The sequence below is a fragment of the Polypterus senegalus genome, chromosome 14 (genome assembly GCF_016835505.1).
Source record: "Polypterus senegalus isolate Bchr_013 chromosome 14, ASM1683550v1, whole genome shotgun sequence".
Lineage (NCBI taxonomy): Eukaryota > Metazoa > Chordata > Cladistia > Polypteriformes > Polypteridae > Polypterus > Polypterus senegalus.
Window position 1 is genome coordinate 10,501,723 of NC_053167.1, and position 19,418 is coordinate 10,521,140.

At 39.4% G+C, this 19,418-nt stretch overlaps 2 protein-coding genes across 7 annotated transcripts in view; one reads left to right on the top strand and one right to left on the bottom strand.

Annotated features, from left to right (window-relative positions):
- Positions 1-15,167, bottom strand: part of ppp4r1l (protein phosphatase 4, regulatory subunit 1-like) — a 66,368-nt gene extending 51,201 nt beyond the window's left edge. For all 6 annotated transcript variants that reach the window (XR_005630539.1, XR_005630540.1, XR_005630537.1 and 3 more), the window contains exon 1: positions 15,017-15,167. Coding sequence is in view for 1 of the 6 variants with exons in the window: in XM_039735540.1 (XP_039591474.1) it covers positions 15,017-15,023 (7 nt within the window). In the remaining 5 variants the exon portion in view is untranslated. The remainder of the gene's footprint in view (positions 1-15,016) is intronic.
- Positions 15,168-15,221: 54 nt separating this feature from the next.
- Positions 15,222-19,418, top strand: part of rab22a (RAB22A, member RAS oncogene family) — a 39,242-nt gene continuing 35,045 nt past the window's right edge. Inside the window, exon 1 of the mRNA XM_039735541.1 lies at positions 15,222-15,408. Coding sequence (XP_039591475.1) covers positions 15,373-15,408 — 36 coding nt within the window. The 5' untranslated portion in view covers positions 15,222-15,372. The remainder of the gene's footprint in view (positions 15,409-19,418) is intronic.

Consider the following 19,418-nt stretch of genomic DNA (forward strand, 5'->3'; position numbering starts at 1 on the left):
CTCTTTTTGACTTGAACACAGCTTTGTCCAGTTGTCCAAAACAATAAGCTAGTACGACAGGCGGCATCATTTTTAAAAAGAGGCTCCCCTTCATTATATAATGAGAGGTACATTTAGCACAAGTACCTTTTTCTTAAACATGTCTAGTGTGCACTGGTAAGTTTAATATATTTAGTGATAACTTTCTGTATAAGAATAAAAGCACTTTCAAAATGTCTGGTTTCTAAAAGCTCAACACCAAGAATCCCTTGTTCCTGCATTATATGGTGCATCCAACATCCAAGGATTGGGCTTAGTCAAACAAAAAAAAAACAACAAAACAAAAAATCCTTTGACATTATACTGACCACACACTCATGCTGTATTTATCTTCCTTTGATATTATACTTACAACAAACTCATGCTACAATTGACAAAATATAGTTCTTACTTATCACCTGATAACTTCTGTAACCCCTGTTTACATTTTTTTTCGTTTCAACACTCATATACTTAAGGTTCTGCAGCTCAATGACAAACATTTTACTGTAGCTTATTAATCAATGTTTTAATTTGCTATTTAGAGACAACATATTAAATGTGTTTTTTTAAAGTTTTAAAAAAGTTTGCTCTTTATGCTGGTTCTATGCAGACTGTGCTTGCCTAATGTGAACAGGATTCAAAAGCCTTTTGTTTGCTAATGCACTTGATTTGCAGAACTATTTTTCTTTATAGGATTCTTTTCCGTCTCAAATTATACAATAAAATGACTAGGGGTCTCCGCCCCGTGCTCATTTTGCTCGCCACCAACTGGGGGTGGCCACTGGATACCCACTATCTCAGCTGAGCCGCTTGAAAGGCAGCTTACAGAAGGGTAAGCAGGGCGACAGTGAAAGACAGTTTGGTGCTTAGTTATTATGGAGAGAAAATCAGTTACTTGAGTATTTCACTACAACTGTCTATTTTAAATATCAATGAATAATAAAACGCAGTAAAAGTAAGTAAAAAATTTAATTACATTAATGCTTCATCAAAAACAATATCATGAATTACTTTATCCTCCAATTTACATTCTGTAAACGTTGCTTTTTTACATTTCTGTTCGCAGATTATTCGGGATATTTTTCTCTTTTTCATTTATTGGACGTATCTCTTTGTTCTTGATTTTTATTATGTGCAGCTCTTTTTTGTTCATTTCCTTTTTTTGATGTTCTTTATCAGCTCTTGACACTCTTTTTCTATAGCGATATAAAGTTCAATGTTCTTGAATACATAATTTGCTTTTCTGCCTTGCCATTGTAACTGGCTGTGTTGAAGGGCAAGTTAGCACTGAGAGTGTCACGGGGTGGTAAGGAGAGAAGATATGTGGGTAGGAAAAACAATTGGGCGAGCAATATGGAGTGCAGAGGTCATGGCTGAATATTTCGGACACAACAGAAGACTTTTTTTAATAGATAACTACATTTTGCATTGTCAACTGATATTTAGAGATGATTTTGATTACTTGCTTACCATGCATTTGTTATCATGATGTAATTTTATGCAAATTTTAGTTTTTGAAATATACATATTATTTCAGTGAGGTGCACTGTTAGTATAATAATCCAAGATGAGTATGATCAATTACAAGGTTAACAATATAGTAGCCTCATCGATTTCAAAGTGCAAATAGTATAGTGCACATGAATTAATAAAAATATTTGACTTGTTTTCATAAGTTTAAAGTAGACAATAATAAATACAGTTTGAAACCACTGCAGCTGCAGTATGTTAAAGTGGATTTTGGTTTAAAAATTTAAATGTTTTCATATGTTGAAATCCAGATAATACTGCATTGTCATATTGTCTCAATGCTTAAATCGGTCAATTTTTTCACATTTAATAGAAAAATTGACAGTTGCAGTTTTGCATTCAAGATTTTCTACAGAGTTTATCTACAATAAATGAAAACATTTTTCTATACAAGATCTAAATAAAGAACATACAAGCCTTATTAAATTCATATTTTAATTATCATTGTAAACTTATACCAGTAAAAACACTGTCTGCTTCCATAAATTTGAATCTCATTCCACTTGAGGAGAGTACAATGAGCTTTTCAACTAATGATAGGCCTACTTTTGAAAGAAGTGTACAATAATAACTTACACGTTGAAACGAATAAAGATGTGTGCTTTGTTTATATTTACGAGGAGTTTTTTTTATATTTCATAAATTTCAAAAACGTTAGCCTTAAGTCTATTTACCACATAAAGTGTAGTACACCATTTCCTATACAGGCAGTCCCCGGGTTACGTACAAGATAAGGACTATAGGTTGATACTTACGTTGAATTTGTATGCAAGTCAGAACAGGTACATTATTTTAATAAATGCTATTGTTGACCGATTGTAACCAAGTGCTCTGCCAATGAATGATGGAGTTTCACCTCAATCTAACTTTTTTATTATTTCTATTATTTTCAATGGTGATGGTTCTTTTCTTCTTTACTGTATCACCAGCACTTGCATCAGATTTGTGTTTCAGAGACATTCTTGAAGGGTGAAGACAAAAGGTTAAGATGAGCTCTTCTGCACAGCACTGTACACGCTATCACAGCAGGAAGGCACCCGTCGTCAAGACGTCTGATGTACTGACAAGAGACAACTTCCTGCTATGTGCATAACAGCACAAGCAGGCTTGCTATTAAGAATGAATGGGGGCGGTGAGGAGCGGTTCACCACCCTACCACCACACCGTCACCACAGTATGCTGCCTGCAGCGTCTGCCCACTGAGAACAAACACGGTGCGGCCAAAGGCAGGTAGTGAATCGCCCACCACCGCCCCCATTCAACAGGCAGCCATCCAAGGCACACTACAATGCTACCCTCTGCAACCCCGTTCACCCTCAATGGCCTCTGTTCAGCCACAACTGGGTAACGGCTTGCAGCATTACCAGCCGTCCACCGAGAACGAACGGGGCAGCCGTGTGTGGTGGGCGGGCAGTGAAACGCCCCCCTCCTCCCACTCCATCCGGCCTGCGTCCAGTTAGGAGCAGTAGCTGTGGCGGCGTGGTGGCGGGCAGTGAACCGCCCCATCAAGCCTCCATCCTGCACATGAGCGATAGCTGTGGCCCCGGTGACTATGGACCACGGGTCACTGCTTGCCGATGGGAGCCGTCTGAGGGACACTACACTTGCAGCATCCCCAGGCCGAAGATGATGGAGCGGCAGTTACTGAGGCGCATGCGTCGCAGCTGCAGCCCCATTCGTACGTTGTAGGTCGGATGTCCGGAACTTGGGGACTACCTGTACACACATATTATCTAACTGCTACGTAAAATAAAGTAAGTTTGTTTCTACTTTCCAATGCACAGCACAATTTGAGAATATTTGCTATCAATTAATACTAATTGATTTGTTTTCTAAAGTAACTGAACTGTACTTTGCCTTGAGTAATTTGTCTGTGCCTACTTTTTCATATATATTTTTTTTTTACTTTTAATTGAGTAGTTTCCATGTCAGATACTTTTATGTGAGTTAATTTTTGTCAATGTAGTAATACTTCTACTTGAGTAGATGGAGGCATATAAATCATAGGAACCCTAAAAGTAAGAAATACAGCAATTAGATTGAAGTCTAGTATGTGTCACTGGCAGCTTATAACCAATACAAAAAGACATACATTCGAAGGGAAAGAGAGACAATTTCTGTTCAGCACATTGTCTTATGTTTCAAGCTACATGCACAAGAGATAATGAAATCACAAATTATGCCCTTTATAGCTAGCCAAGCATAAAAGCAGGGTCATACACAAAATGACTACTTAAAAGAGACAAACCAGGGTTCCACAGGACAAGCATCCTGCTCACATTTGTTCTATCATTTTATTTTTTTTATATGCCAACAGAATTTGAATTAAAAGAACTCATATGCAAGAGCTCTATAAGAACAAGTATTAAAATCCAGCATGTGAAAAATCAAGCTCTATTATTTTCATAGGCAATAAAGTGTTATCTGGCTACAAACATCAGAATTTAACCTAGACCTAGATTTAGCAACATAAACTACAGTATAATATTGCCTCAGAAAACTTAGGTAGCTAACTCCAAAATGGCAAGCATGAAAAGGTATTTTCTTCCTTTGGAATTGAACACAGAGCATGAGCATCGACCAAGAAAAAAAAATTGCCCTAATAAGGTTAATATGGAAGGCAATAAAGGTGTGGTGGAGCAGATGCCTAGAGGCTTAGAGAAGGATAAAGCAGGTGGGGATGAGAAAGCTGCTGAAGTTAAATTGATGACTGATTTTCCCCACTTGAGTTTGACCCTGGTAAAAAGCTTAAGTTCTGAAAATGTTATCCTGCAACTGCGAGCAGGCATTTGGAAAATTCAGTATTTGTAACCAGATGGTCACTACATAAATAAGATAACGATAGATAGATTAGATAGATACTCCAGCAGCAGCACACTGATAAAAACAATATTAAAGAGTGATAAAAATGCAGGTAAAACAGACAATAACTTTTTATAATGTTAACATTTACCACCTCCGGGTGGAATTGAAGAGTTGCATAGTGTGGGGGAAGAACAATCTCCTCAGTCTGTCAGTGGAGCAGGACAGTGACAGAAGTCTGCTCCTCTGTCTGGAGATGATCCTGTTCAGTGGATTCTCCATGATTGACAGGAATCTCTGCCTCGGATGTCAAACTGTCCAGCTCCCTGCCTACAATAGAGCCTGCCTTCCTCACCAGTTTCTCCAGGCATGAGACGTCCTTATTTATGCTGCCTCCCCAGCACACCACTGCATAAAAGACGGCACTCGCCACAACCCTCTTATTGAACACCTGCTGCATCTTACTGCAGATGTTGAAGGACGTCAGTCTTCTAAGGAAATACAGTCGGCTCTGTCCTCTCTTGCACAGAGCATCAGTATTGGCAGTCCAGTCCAATTTATCATCCAGCTGCACTCCCAGGTATTTATAGGTCTGCACCCTCTGCATAGTCACCTCTGATGATCATGGGGTCCAGGAGGGGCTTGGGTCTCCTAAAATCCACCACCAGCTCCTTGGTTTTGCTGGTGGTCCACCTGCATCCTTGACACAATACCAACAAATTATTTCAAAGAAGCATCGGGCGTGCTAATTGATAATGTTCTTGACATAGTACATTCATCATTAGATACAGGGGTCTTCCCAGACTGTCTTAAGACTGTTGTAGTTAAATCCCTACTTAAGAAACATAATCTCGACCCCTCGGCTCTTGAAAATTTTAGACCCATCTCTAACCTGCCTTTCTTAAGTAAAATTCTAGAGAAGGCAGTCATTATGCAGTTGAATGGCCACCTAAATAAACATGCTATTCTTGATAAATTTTAGTCGGGTTTTAGAACAAATCACAGCACAGAAACTGCACTTGTTAAAGTAGTAAATGATTTGTGGGTGAATGCAGACAGAGGCCATTTATCGGTTCTCATCCTGTTAGATCCGAGTGCCGCATTTGACACCATTGATCATAATATTCTTAGAAATCGCCTTAGTCAATGGGTGGGCATCTCTGGCAGTGTCTTAAATTGGTTTGAATCATACTTGGCAGGGAGAAAATTCTTTGTTAGTTGTGGTAATTACAACTCAAAGACACAGGATATCCAATATGGTGTTCCACAAGGCTCTATCCTGGGTCCGCTGTTATTCTCAATCTACATGCTTCCGTTAGGTCAGATTATCTCGGGGCACAATGTAAGCTACCACAGCTATGCTGATGACACACAGCTGTACTTATCAATAGCACCTGATGAACCAGATTCTCTTGATTCACTAACACAATGTCTGACTTGTATCTCAGAATGGATGAATAGTAACTTTCTCAAGTTAAATAAAGAGAAAACTGAAATCTTCGTGATTGGCAATAATGGATACAATGAGGCTATTAGAAATAAACTGGATACATTAGGATTAAAAGTCAAGACAGAGGTAAAAAGCTATGGGGTAATTGTTGACTGTAATCTGAATTTTAAATCGCATATTAATCAGATCACTAGGACAGCATTTTTTCACTTAAGAAACATAGCTAAAGTTAGACCTCTTATATCACTGAAAGATGCAGAGAAATTAGTTCACGTGTTTGTTTTCAGTCGACTAGATTACTGTAACGCACTCCTCTCAGGACTACCCAAAAAAGACATAAATCATTTGCAACTAGTGCAGAATGCAGCTGCTAGAATCCTAACTAGGAAAAGAAAATCCAAGCACATTTGTCCAGTTTTGATGTCGCTACACTGGTTACCTGTGTCATTCAGGATTGACTTTAAAATTCTGCTTATGGTTTATAAAGCCTTAAATAATCTCGCCCCATCTTATATATCGGAACGTCTGACACCTTATATTCCAAATCGTAACCTCAGATCCACAAATGAGTATCTCCTTAGAATTCCAAGAACAAAATTTTAAAAAGTGGTGAGGCAGCCTTCTGCTGTTATGCACCCAAAATCTGGAGTAACCTGCCAATAGCAATTTGCTGGGCTGATACGGTGGAACACTTAAAACTGCTGAAAACACATTACTTTAACATGGCTTTCTCATAATTTCACTGTAATAAAAATCCTGATACTCTATCTCCAACTCATTATAATTATTCATGGTGGCTCTAAAATCTGTACTAACCCCTACTCTCTCTTCTGTTTCCTTTTCCGGTATCCTTTTGGTGGTAGCTTGTGCCACCACCATCTACTCAAAGCACCGTGATGTTCCAACAATGATGGATGGATTAAAAGCCAGAAGTCTGTATGACCATCAACATCAAGTGACTCCGTGAGAACCCTAAATAGAAAGAGGACTATTTCATTTATGTTAGGTAGAATGTCCAAAGGGGACTGGGCGGTCCCGTGGCCTGGAGCCCCTGCAGATTTTTTTTTTTTTCTCTAGCCGTCTGGAGTTTTTTTCTGTCCACCCTGGCCATCGGACCTTACTCCTTTTCTATGTTAACTAATGTTGTCTTATTTTAATTTCTTATCTTGTCTTTTATTTTTCTTTTCTTCAGTATGTAAAGCACTTTGAACTACATTTTGTATGAAAATGTGCTATATAAATACAGTAAATGTTGTTGTTGTTGGTGTTCAGGTGTAAGTGGTTTAAGTCACACCATTTAAAGTCCTTGATTAGGTTCCTATATTCCTCCTCCTGCCCACTCCTGATGCAGCCCACAATAGTAGTGTCATCAGCGAACTTTTGCACGTGGCAGGTCTCCAAGTTGTAATGGAAGTCCGATGTATAAAGGCTGAACAGGACCGGAGAAAGTACAGTCCCCTGTGGTGCTCCTGTGCTGCTGACTACAATATCAGACCTGCAGTTCCAGAGACACACATACTGAGGTCTGTCTGTAAGATAGTCCACGATCCATGCCATCAGGTATGAATCTCCTCCCATCTCTGTCAGCTTGTCCCTAAGGAGCAGAGGTTGGATGGTGCTGAAGGCGCTAGAGAAGTCCAAAAACATAATTCTTACAGCACCACTGCCTCTATCCAAGTGGGAGATCGATCTGTGTAGCATATAGATGATGGCATCCTCTGCTCCCACCTTCTCCTGGTATGTGAACTGCAGAGGGTCGAGGGCGTGGCAGACCTGTGGCCTCAGGTGGTGAAGCAGCAGCCGCTCCATGGTCTTCATCACATGTGACGTCAGGGCAACAGGCCGGAAGTCGTTCAGCTCACTAGGACATGATACCTTTGGGACTGGGGTGATGCAAGATGTTTTCCAAAGCCTCAGGACTCTCCACTGTTCCAGGCTCAGGTTGAAGATGCACTGTAGAGGACTCCCCAGATCCAGCGCACAAGCCTTCAGCAGTCGTGGCGATACTCCATCTGGACTCGCTGCTTTGCTGGCACGAAGTCTGCTCAGCTCTCTGCTCACCTGGGCTGCTGTAATTGTGGGTGGGGATGTCTCTCATATGCTGGTAATCAGCAGAAGGATGTGTGGAGGGTGCAGTACTCCAAGGTGAGAGTGGGTTAGGGTGTTCAAACCTGTTAAAGAAGTTGTTCATCTGGTTTGCTCTCTCCATGTCTCTCTCGATGGTGGCACCCCGCTTCGAGCTGCAGCCAGTGATGATCTTCATCCCATCCCACACTTCCTTCATGCTGTTATTCTGCAACTTCTGCTCCGGCTTTCTCCTGTACTGCTCCTTTGCCACCCTGAGCTGGACTCAGAGTTCCTTCTGCACGCGCTTGAGCTCATGCTGATCATCGCCTTTAAAAGCCCTTTTCTTCTGGTTCAAAAGGCCCTTGATGTCACTTGTAATCCATGGCTTGTTGTTAGCATAGCAGCGTACTGTTCTTACTGGAACTACAATGTCCGTACAGAAGTTGATGTAGTCAGTAGTGCAGTCAACAACCTCCTCAATGTTCTCACTATGTGACCCCTGCAGGATATCCCAGTCCGTAGTTCCAGACTGCTCTGCCACTTCCTGAATGAGCGCGTGGTTGTAGGTAGCTCCCTCAGTCTTGGTTTGTAGTGAGGCTGAAGCAGAACCAGGTTATGATCTGCTTTCCCAAGCACAGGCAGCGGGATGGCACTGTATGCGTCTTTAATGTTTGCATACAGTAGGTCAACAGTCCTATTTCCCCAGGTGTTACAATCCACATACTGGGAGAAGAGAGGTAATGTTTTGTCCAGCGTCACATGGTTAAAGTCTCCAGCGATTAGCACAAGCGCCTCAGGGTGCTGTGTTTGTAATTTAGCAACAGCATAGCTTGTTCATCACTATTCCATTTGCAGAGACTTGTTTTTGACTAAAATTAACCAATACCATCCAGGCATGCTACAGTAGCCTCATGGATAGAGCACATGGACAAAAAACTAAGGTATTTAGTTTTTAAAATAATTTAAATACTTGCTTGGAGTTCCTAAAGGCTCTGGATTTTGTTGGATTGTGTCGGTAGACACACATTTTTAACACTGCTTGGAGGCTGGGGTTTTGGGATTGGCAAACTGAGGTGGTGGTCCTCATTTTTAAAAAGGAGGACCAGCACGAGTGCTCCAACTTTAGGAAGATCACATTTCTCTGATTCTGTAAGGAGGGTCTATGCCAGGGTGCTACGATGGAATGTCGGTCTGTTATTCAAAACCACGAGTCAGGAGGGACAATACAGATTTTGTCCCAGACACAGAAAACTGGACTAGCTGTAAAAAAGGAAGTCATCCCCCACGAGCCACCCACATGTATTTATCCAGTGAATGTCAGGTGGTGATGGAGGGCAGGTGTTCACACAGCATTTACGGTGACAGAGCAAGCTGAATAAGAGCGCGTAAAGCATGCGAAATAGAAAGCGATTTACTGTGTTATAAAAGTGACATTTCTTCAGGAGCTGACAGTGACAGCATGACAGATTCTGGTTCAAGTGTTAGTGAAGCATACCAAAGTGATGATTTTGCTTTGAATATGTTCGGTAGCTTTCAAGGCTGACATTCACTGAATCTTTAGGGCTCAAGAGAGAAGTATTAGATACAGATAATCCCTTGCAGAATTTCAGTCTATTCATTAATAATGGCCGGTTAGGTGTAATTCTGACTAAGACAAGGATACAGTACGTACACAGCAACTATTAAACAGCAGCACACACTAAGCCAAATTCCAGGCTGCATACGAGTCTGTCATCCATTATGATGAGCTGCCGCATTTCTTTGCACTTCTTGTATATCAAGATGTAATCCAAACACCTTAAGTTGGAATGTGCTGGGCAAAAAAACCTTTATCGTATGGACAGAAAAATCACGAGAGAGTAACGCTTCAGTTTATTTCTCAGATGTCTGCGTTTGTTAACAATAACTGATGCCACTGGAGATTTCTCTTTCGAAGAGGAGAAATCCTTTTCGAAAATAAAACGGCATTGATTGAGAGACTGACAAGGTCAACATATAAAATTAGCATATTGATGCTGACCAATCACTTTTGCTTTAAAAAGGTCATTTAACAACAAAGCAATGCAAACCTTAAATTCCCGAGTTGGCAATGTCTCTACTTAACTACAGGCAGGTAGGTGAAGAGAGTCTGCCAACTGGAGAAAAACTAAACATACTAATGTGTTTCTGTATTTATTCAATATTTATTAATTTACCTTTTTTTAGTTTACATTCGTAGGTCAAAATACCTGATATTGTGAAAATAATCCAGTAGCAGAATTATGGTTTGAAATATTTGTCCCGCTTTTTACTATTTTTCTCTCTCTCAAAATACATTAGATAGTTGAAATATATCCTTTTTGTTCTTAACATCAGCCATATCATACATATTGCATACCAAGGATATTTTCTGACTTGCACCCAAACCTGCTGGGGTAGGCTCAAGGTTTCCTAAGATCCTGCTCTGGATAAGTGGGTTTAGAAAACGTATATATTGTTCCTAATCTCAGATTCTGTTTCTGTCATTTTGTGGCTGTCCATACACCTATTACCTACTCTTACTCTGCTCATTAAGGGTTTACTGTTCTTATGCTTGGGCTATTCAAGTCTCACTACCCCTAACCTTGACACTACATGTATGTTTTCCTCCCCATGATTTTCATCATCACACCTGTTAGAACACTGTAGAATCTATTTTCTGATTTTTTATATCTTTTAAGGCCTGCAGGTGACAAAATTCTGTCTACAAATTTTATGTGCCCAAGATGTAATCTGAGATTAACATGGCTGATAGAAAATAGCGTAGCCCAGTATGGGAGATTTTTGAATATTGAAGGTATTCATTATAAGCACATTGTTGTGGAGTAGGATATGTTGTGTACTGTACACATTTATAGTAAAAAAGCCCTCAAACCTTATACAGTAATTCACCTAAATTTCATTACAAAAGGGCCATTATGGACAATAAAATGTAAAGATGAAAAGTGCCAACAGTCAGCGCACATTTGTTCAGCAGAAATGACACAGAAAATATTTTAAAAATTATAAAATTGTATAAAATTGTTAATATTCAGTGTCTGGCTTTGATTATGCTTGTTTTTATCAGACAAAAAAAAACCCATGTAGTATAGTAAGCTTCCACTAACATTAAACTCATATACAATCCTGCTACATGTACACAAAAGTAAACTCCATAGTAGCTCTTTAACCATACTATAATTACTAAAACTAATAAATATAAAAATAAAATAGAAACAGTGAAATAAAAACTAAATTAAAACAAAAAATACACAAAGGAAAACTAAAACTAAACTGAATTTCCAAGTAAGTTCTGAAAAAATATATAAATAAAAACCAATATAAAAAGACAAAACTATAATAACCTTGTCTGAGGGTCACGTTCAAGACTAAGAAAATAAAGGAGTGAGTTATTGACAGGCAGATTGGAGTGACATCTGCAGTTATGTGGATACTATCCCAATTAGTCGAGAGAGAGAGAATAGCCGAAAAGGAAAGCTTTCAGTTTACCAGTTGATCTATGTTTCTACCCTTACCTATGGCCACAAGCTTACAGTAGCAAGATAGTAGTAGATTTTGGATACAAGTGTAGGAATAACTTTGCAAGGTAAGGAGCATCACCACATCGAAATCAGCCAGTTAGGGTGGTTTGGGCATCTTAGTAGGACGCCTCCCTGTGGAGTTGTTTTGGGCGTGTCCAACTGGGAAGAGACCTTGGGGCAAACCTGAAAAACGTTGGAGAGATTATATCTCCAAGATGGCCTGGGGACACCTCCAGAGTAGTTGGAGGATGTGATGGAGAAAAAAAGAGCGTCTCCGCATCTTTGCTTACACTGCTGCCCCAACAAGGAGGATAAGAGGTAGAAACTGAATGAATGAATGTAAATAAAATCTACAAACTCCAGTTAATTTAAACAGAGAAGTAAACACATGTCCTTCCCTAAAGTAAGATAGTGATAAGAATCTGTGATACAACCACAGTAGGATGCATTTTTCCCCCAAAATCAAAATCTTTTCTGTTTTAAAGTGGATGTATCCCAAAAGTTTTGTTTCCTGTTTCTTCTTGGTGCCCTAGAGAGAGACTGACTGCCCTTGTAACCACTGGGGAGATGGTTTTATCTGAATTTATAAATAATGCTTCCTTTAAAAGCACATGCTTCAAAGGGAAAGGAATTTATCCTATGATTATGAAAAGACAAAAAAGTTGAATTCTGAAATATCACATTTATTTTTTAAAACGATTAGCTTTTGCTTTCCTACCGTTAAAATATTCATAAAAATAGAAATATATCGTGACTGGCTAAACTTTCAACAAATGAACATGTTTAAGGCGGGCCATGAATATGATTTGATCACTAATGAAACTATGTTGTGTAAGTGTGTGCCAGGACCTTAATTTGTGGAAATAGTTGAACCTTGGCAATGTAACCTACTGTCATTGGTTTACTGTAGCAAAGGAATCTCAAAAAGCAAGTGACATGGTAGAAAGAAAAAGAAGACCAGAGACATATGCTAAGTGTCACTCAAACTGTAGAGGCAGATTATGTGACAAAAAACCCATAATAGGAAAAAAAAAAGATTAAGAGAAACATCTGCTGAGTGTCAAGCAGATGGCAAAAGGCAGTTAAGTGATGAAGAACGAGCAACTACAAGAAGACAAGACACTGAGGCACACAGACAAGCATGAAATAATCCTTAATATGGAACAACTGACCTGCAAGCATCGATTTTTACATCCTTAGATCAAAGATTGTTAGAAAAGCAATACTTAGGAAAGCTGGATCACCAATTTGATCACTATCGGGCTGCATTTTTAAATAATGAAAAAAAAAGAACCTGTTGGCAAAACTGAAAAGTTCCGCTTACTCTGTATTACCAACTTCCACAGTACAGGACCCGAATTACAGTCTTGGAGTACTACAATGGCTACATGTTTTTATTCCAACCAGTTTCATAAATAATTGGGTCACTCTTTTCTCATCACTCTAATTGTTTAACTGGCCTTTTTTTATTAGTCTGCTTTTAGAGAAGTGCTCTAGAATGATATGTGCATTTAGAAGAAATTTAGAAATGTGTTTTGGTTGTCATAGTTTTAAGCACTTAATATCCTTTTACCATTTTTTATTTCAATTCACCTACGTTAGTGGAGTTTGCTCCTTAAATTGGTACTAAATACTAACAATTAGTGATTAGCAGTAACAGAGCAAGATCCAGAAGACAGGAAGATCTGGAAAAAGATCATCCGCTGTGGCAACCCATAACAAGAGAAGCCGAAAGAAGAAGTAATGAGCAGTGCAAAATCAGGTGCAAATAATAGTGAAAATTAAAGCAGAGCCATTTCTTCAATGCTACACTGATTTGTGTGCTTATCTCTATTATGTATATGGTGAATTTCAATATACAATGTATGCATTTTAGAATATAATCACTTCAAACATTTAACTCATTGTATGGGTTACATAAATGTGCAGCTTGTAAATGACATACTGCAGTGTCCCTGTCCACAAAGGCCCTACAACAGGACCTCTCTTCCCTCCATATCTTTATTAAATGTTGCATCTGCAAATCCTTCAGCATCGTTGTGGGCTGCTCACCACCTTTTCCCTACTTTTTGTCCCACTTCCATCAGGCAGGAGGTTCTCTAGCATCAGTGACAGTTCTGCCAAGTACTGCAAAAGCTTCTATGCCTTGGCTGTACAGATCCCAAACTCTGTGCTGCTCCCTTCCCCTCAGATATGCTCTTTGTAGTTTACTTTATACACAGTACATCTGTTACTACGTTATCATTTATTACTGTTTCAATTTAATACAATCTGTTTATTTACCTATTTAGTTAATGTATGTGTTATGCACTTGTCACGTGTTTATGTATGTTATGTATGTATATTTGTCACGGTAGTGTGGGACGTTACTTCATGCCTACCTGCTTATAGTATAGTTCTGTACGTGTCTTGCACTTTTCCCGTCTTTATGCAACAGATTGCACTGTGGTCCTGGACAACGTTATTTCGTACCACTGCAATACTGTGTATGGATGATATGATGATAAAGCCACATGACGTGACTTGAAAAATAATATAATCCTGTTGATATGTCACCAAAACCACTGCTGTAGACTTTACTCAGAAATAATGAATTTTCTGGCAAACATTTTAGGCCCACCTGCAGCATAATTTGAGAATAAGGATATACATTTGCTGTCTGGCAGATTTTATATCTTGCATTAAACCGTATTTAAAGAGTCATATGCTGGAAATTTCTTAACCGTGACATGTTCTCCCGACCTTTCGATATGCCAGACCGATGGACACTACTGACTATTTCAAACCTGGCACACACTTTTTTACCTTGCAGTCCACCTAAAAACATTCTTAAGGACGCTGCATGAAATGTTGTGATTAAGTAATTAGCTTGTCACAATAGCAAGAACACTACGGAATAAAACTGCGACCGCAGTCGTTCAGCTGGTCTAGAACTTGCCAATTTCTGTTAAGTTCAACTTGAAGAATATCTAAATCAACAAAGAATGTAAAAGCACTGAGAATGGAATGAGACAGGCAGATAACTCTCGGCTAAAAGGGACAAGGGGTACGATGGGTCATTCGGGAAAGTCGCTTGTATATTCTTTTTAAGCGATTTGAAGATAGAACTGACTTGACGATACTCTCAGCAAAAGACCAGTAAGGACACAGCTGAGAAGAAATCGATCGCAAGGGAGGGGCAGATTTAGGGTCTGGAAAAACAGACTTAATTAGTTTATAAACGCACTACTTACTTTAGTGTTAGTCAAGGTGCATTCAGTTGAAGACGCATATATGATTGGAAGACTAAAACAATAAAGACAGCACACTGAAGTGTGTGCATAAGGGACTTTTAATTATACTTAAACGAGGATACCGCGGTGCCTGCTTACTGGGTATTACATAATCAAAGTTATGTTCATCGGTTTGTAGTTATTTATAAAACAAATCCAAAAATGCCACGTGTTAAATACCCAAATCCTGTGTGTGTGTAATATATATATATATATATATATATATATACACACACAAAGAAGGTGCCCCCCCTCGGTATACGTAAGGCCTGAATTTATGAACCCACTGATCCGTAGGCCCACGGCGAGATTTAAAGAAGAGAATGCGAACTTACCTGCCATCTTGGCTCCGACTGCACGGCAGGGAGTAGACGGCACTTTACGCACGAACAACCCCTTTGAAATGTACGTTGTATTTCATAAAACCTCTCAGTGGAAGCCAATGTACCTCAGCGTAGGCCTTATGAAAAAAAAAACCTGAAGGAAAAGCAGCAGCTTGAGGAAAGCCGGCGTCCCGTCAATCACGTGACCACGCAGGGCCTCCCCAAGATGGCGCCTGCGCCGAGGCCGTCGTCAAGGGAGGTGTTACTGTAGAAATCAACAGCGACAGAACCTCATCGGTCTGGTTTCTGTTGAAGGCCGGTGGACTCCGGCGAATGAATGATTGTGCAGTGGGGCTTGCTGATAAACGATGGCTTTGCGAGAACTCAAAGTTTGTCTTCTCGGGGTGAGTGTCCGTGACTACTTCCGCGTTAACGTTCCAGGCCAGCGACCGAAAGTTATTCGTGACAGGGAGAGTCGCGGGGCCCATTTGCCAGGCTCCCTAACTTTTTAGAGATAACGCAGAGACGCGTGAAGAGTCCCACATAGCCAGCAATACGCCAAGTTCTCCCTCCGTTATCCGGATTTTGGTGATCCGTAGACAGACATAAACACAGCGTGACGTAAACAGAGGTGTGATTGATCGTGTGTGCCACTGGTCCAGTTTGGTCACACGGAGATATGTATCCTCTGTGGAATGTGTCTGTTTTTACAGATGACCATCGTTAAAAAATTGTGTGTGATAGCGGGCTACTAAAAAAGGCCCCTTACAAAACTTTAGTTGCCAGGCTTCGGCTAACAATTGAAGTAATTAATACCTGATGTTTGGGGGGTTTTCAAGTATTAAACTTAATTGATTAAAAGAATTGTGCTAGCAAGACAACTAAGTCCGTCTGTGTGACAGGAAGAACTGCGGCACCCGAAGGGAAAACCTATGTGGTTGACAAATCTTAAACAGAAGTGGTTTCCTCATGTCCTCAAACATTCACAGATTATACAGAAGATGGAGTAGTTCCACAAGCCGATCATGACACATTTTTAAAATGCCAGTCTGGGAAGTTGTGGTAGGATGTTTTGTACAGTTGAGGCCATTAAAGTTAAAAGCTTTCAAACTCAAAATTCGCCATCTTTACACATATTACGCTACCATTAAAGTTGTGTTGTTAGACTATCAACGTAGATTTCATTAGTTTTCCTGCAAAATTAATGATTAAGATTTATAACAGCCTTTAACCACCATGTCAGATTTTCAGTGGGTTGACATTCTCCTTAAACGGCATGGATGATTCCAGAAATTGATTTAAATGATTTTTCAGCTTCTGATTTTCTAATTGTCAGAATTAGACATTAAATGGGACGACAGTTGGTGTATATAAAGGCCTTCCTGTAGAGCCAGTGCTGTTTTATGGTTAAGATGATGGGGGAATCGAAAGAACTAAGTAAAGACCTTAGGAGGAAAAGTTTAGCTCTTCAAAGTTGGTTTTCTCCCATCTCCAAAAGGTTCCAGATACGCAAGCAACAATCCATTGAACGAAAATGTAAAAAGCTTGAGACCAAACAGAATTTATGTCATTATGTCATTTATGTCACAAATTGACTCCCAGGGATGAACAAAGTTTGTTTCGAAAAGGTTCAACAGATCCCCAAGATAACTAAAGAAACAGTTAAGGAGTTGGAGGCATCAGAAACAAAAATGTCATCATCCTCCATTAAGAGAGCACTTCATCACAATTGCCTGGAAGGTTCTTGACTAAGAAATCATTACTCCAAAATTGACATAAGGCTTCAGTAGTTTGAAGTTACTCACCAGGACAAAGACATAACTTTTTAGAGGATTGTTCTCTGGTCAGACAAAACAAAATTTAGAGGCTGAAGCGTTGAGGCTCTTAATCCAAAGAACACCATCAGAATTATGAAGCATGGGGGAGACGGCATCATGTCATGTGGCTGTTTCACTGGGAAGGGGACTGATGCACTCCATAAAACCGATGTCGTCATGATGAAGAAGCCTTATCTGAAAATTGTGAAATAACACATCTAGACATCAGCCAGAAAGCTAAAGCTTTGTCACAAATGGGTCTTCCAGCAGGACAATAATTTCCAGCATACTTGTAAATTGGTAATGAAACAGCTTGCAAACAACAGCGTGACAGTATTTCAGAGACCATCACAAATCCAATGAAACATCTGTGGACTGAACTGAAGAAACGTATCCAAGCAAGGAAGCTAACAAGCTTTTCTCAATTTACACCAGTTCTGTCAGGAGGAATGGACCAAACGTTTGGCAAAGTATTATGAGAAACTTCTGGAAGGATGTCCTAAGGATTTGCCTCGGGTTACGCAATTTAAAGCTAATAACTATGTACTTATTTGGTGTTTGTAAAATTTTAACCCCCTGAAAATAGGGCATAATGATTCAAATTTAAAATAATAATTGAGACAGATGTATTTTGGAGAAAATCTCCAATGGAAGTTGTATCTGTTATGTAGATGCACTGTTTTGACTTACTGTAACAATATGAATTGTTTGGTAACGTGAGATATGTGGTCGGGGAAGTTTAAGTTTGAAAGTATTTAGCCAAGGTGTATGTGAACGTACAGCCTTGACTGTATTATCTATTGATAATATTGATAAGATATTCCCAAAAGTCACATTTACTGATCTGCTGTCTGAGAGAGGGTTTCAAGTTTTAAAGATACCAAGATATCCCTTTTTTGATGCAGATATTATTCACTGTACAACATGAAATAGTTATCTTTAAAGAATATAAAGTGTAACTGTAAAATTAATTAAACAATGAGATTAACCTGGAATAAATCTGTCTGTTACTAAAATTGTTTGCATTAACACTGTTATATGTGTCTGCACATCCATTCCTCTATTTTCCAAACGTACTTATCTTGAGCAGCGACGCTGGAGCCTGTTCCAGCAAGCATTGGGTGAAAGGCAGGAACAAATACACTATTTTCTCTATTGCTGTTCAAGTCTTCTATTTGCTGGGTCTTTTTTTCTGTTTTCTTTTTTTAAGCAGAGATTGGTCTCTTTGGGCACAATTGCTTCAAAGTTAATCATAGTTTTTATTGGAAATTTTCTGATCATCTACCTCTTAATCTTTGCACATTCTCGTTAATCTGCCTTATACTACTTGAACTGTCTGCTGCAAGAGTTAAGGGTGTTGGCTGGCTAAAATATTTCTAATCTGCACTCTATTGAGAGGCTTGTTCAGCATTACATGGATGAGAGCTGGTATTTGTTGTCTACATTAATTTCTTTTGTACAGCAGTGCCTGAGTTTGCCTCCTGGCTACATGGGGTTGTTTGATGAATGTTGGGTGTACTTAGTTTTACACTAATGTGTTTGAGTAAAATTCAATTTTACTTTATTCACAGAAAAAAATGCCAGAACTGAGATATAAATAAAGGATCAACATCAGAAAAGATTGAATGAGGAAAGCCATTTATACTGTATACATTGTATCTCTCAGATAAAAATGTTTGCTATTTTATAAACACATTTGGGAAAAATCAACAACAACTACTAGAACAGTGGTGAATTGTGACCAATCATTAATAAAATCTGTAATTATTGATTCCCAATCCCTGTCAGCATGAGGTATATGTTGTAGCAAATCTATAGGGAGACCTTGCTCAGGGTTCTTTCTCTTGCATACATCACACGCCAATACATAATTTCTAATATCTTGGTATATACATGGTGACTAGAAATATCTATCTATAGAATTTCTTGAGCTTGAGTAATACAATGATGATCAAAAATGTGAGGTCTATGTCCACAATCATTCATAGTGCACATAGAGATAATTTATCCTGATATACATTTTCTGGTACGTCCTGATATGAGAAAGAGGAAATATTTAATATTAATTCGTTGAGATTCTGAGATCCTCTGGCTAGGATGTTGGATATCTCTGGGTCTACAGCTCTTGAGGCTGTTCTCCAATTAGCTGTGAACCACCCAGTCTCACTGAGATTGTGCAGGTGGTGAGTCAGCTGAGGGTAGGGAAGGGTGCAGGGATCTGTGGTATCTGGGGTGAACTTCTCCAAGCTGGTGGTAAGGCTGTCCTCCTGGTATTGCAAGCAGTCTTTGCCTCCATCCGGGTGACAGGCATCATTCCAACTGACTGTAAAATGGGACTTATCATCCATATCTGGAAAGGGAAGGGTGATCACCTGCATTGCAGCAATTACAAGGGGATAACACTGCTCTTAGTGCTGGGTAATGTCCTCACTAAAGTCATGCTTAATAGGATCCATGGTCACTTGCTCACCTACCAGCGACTCGAGTAGTCCGGTTTTATGCCTGAGAAGTCTACTATCAACTTCATCCTGGCACTGAAGGTTTTCATCAAGCACACATGCAAATGTCAGCAGAGTTTCTTTGCAGCTTTTGTCGAT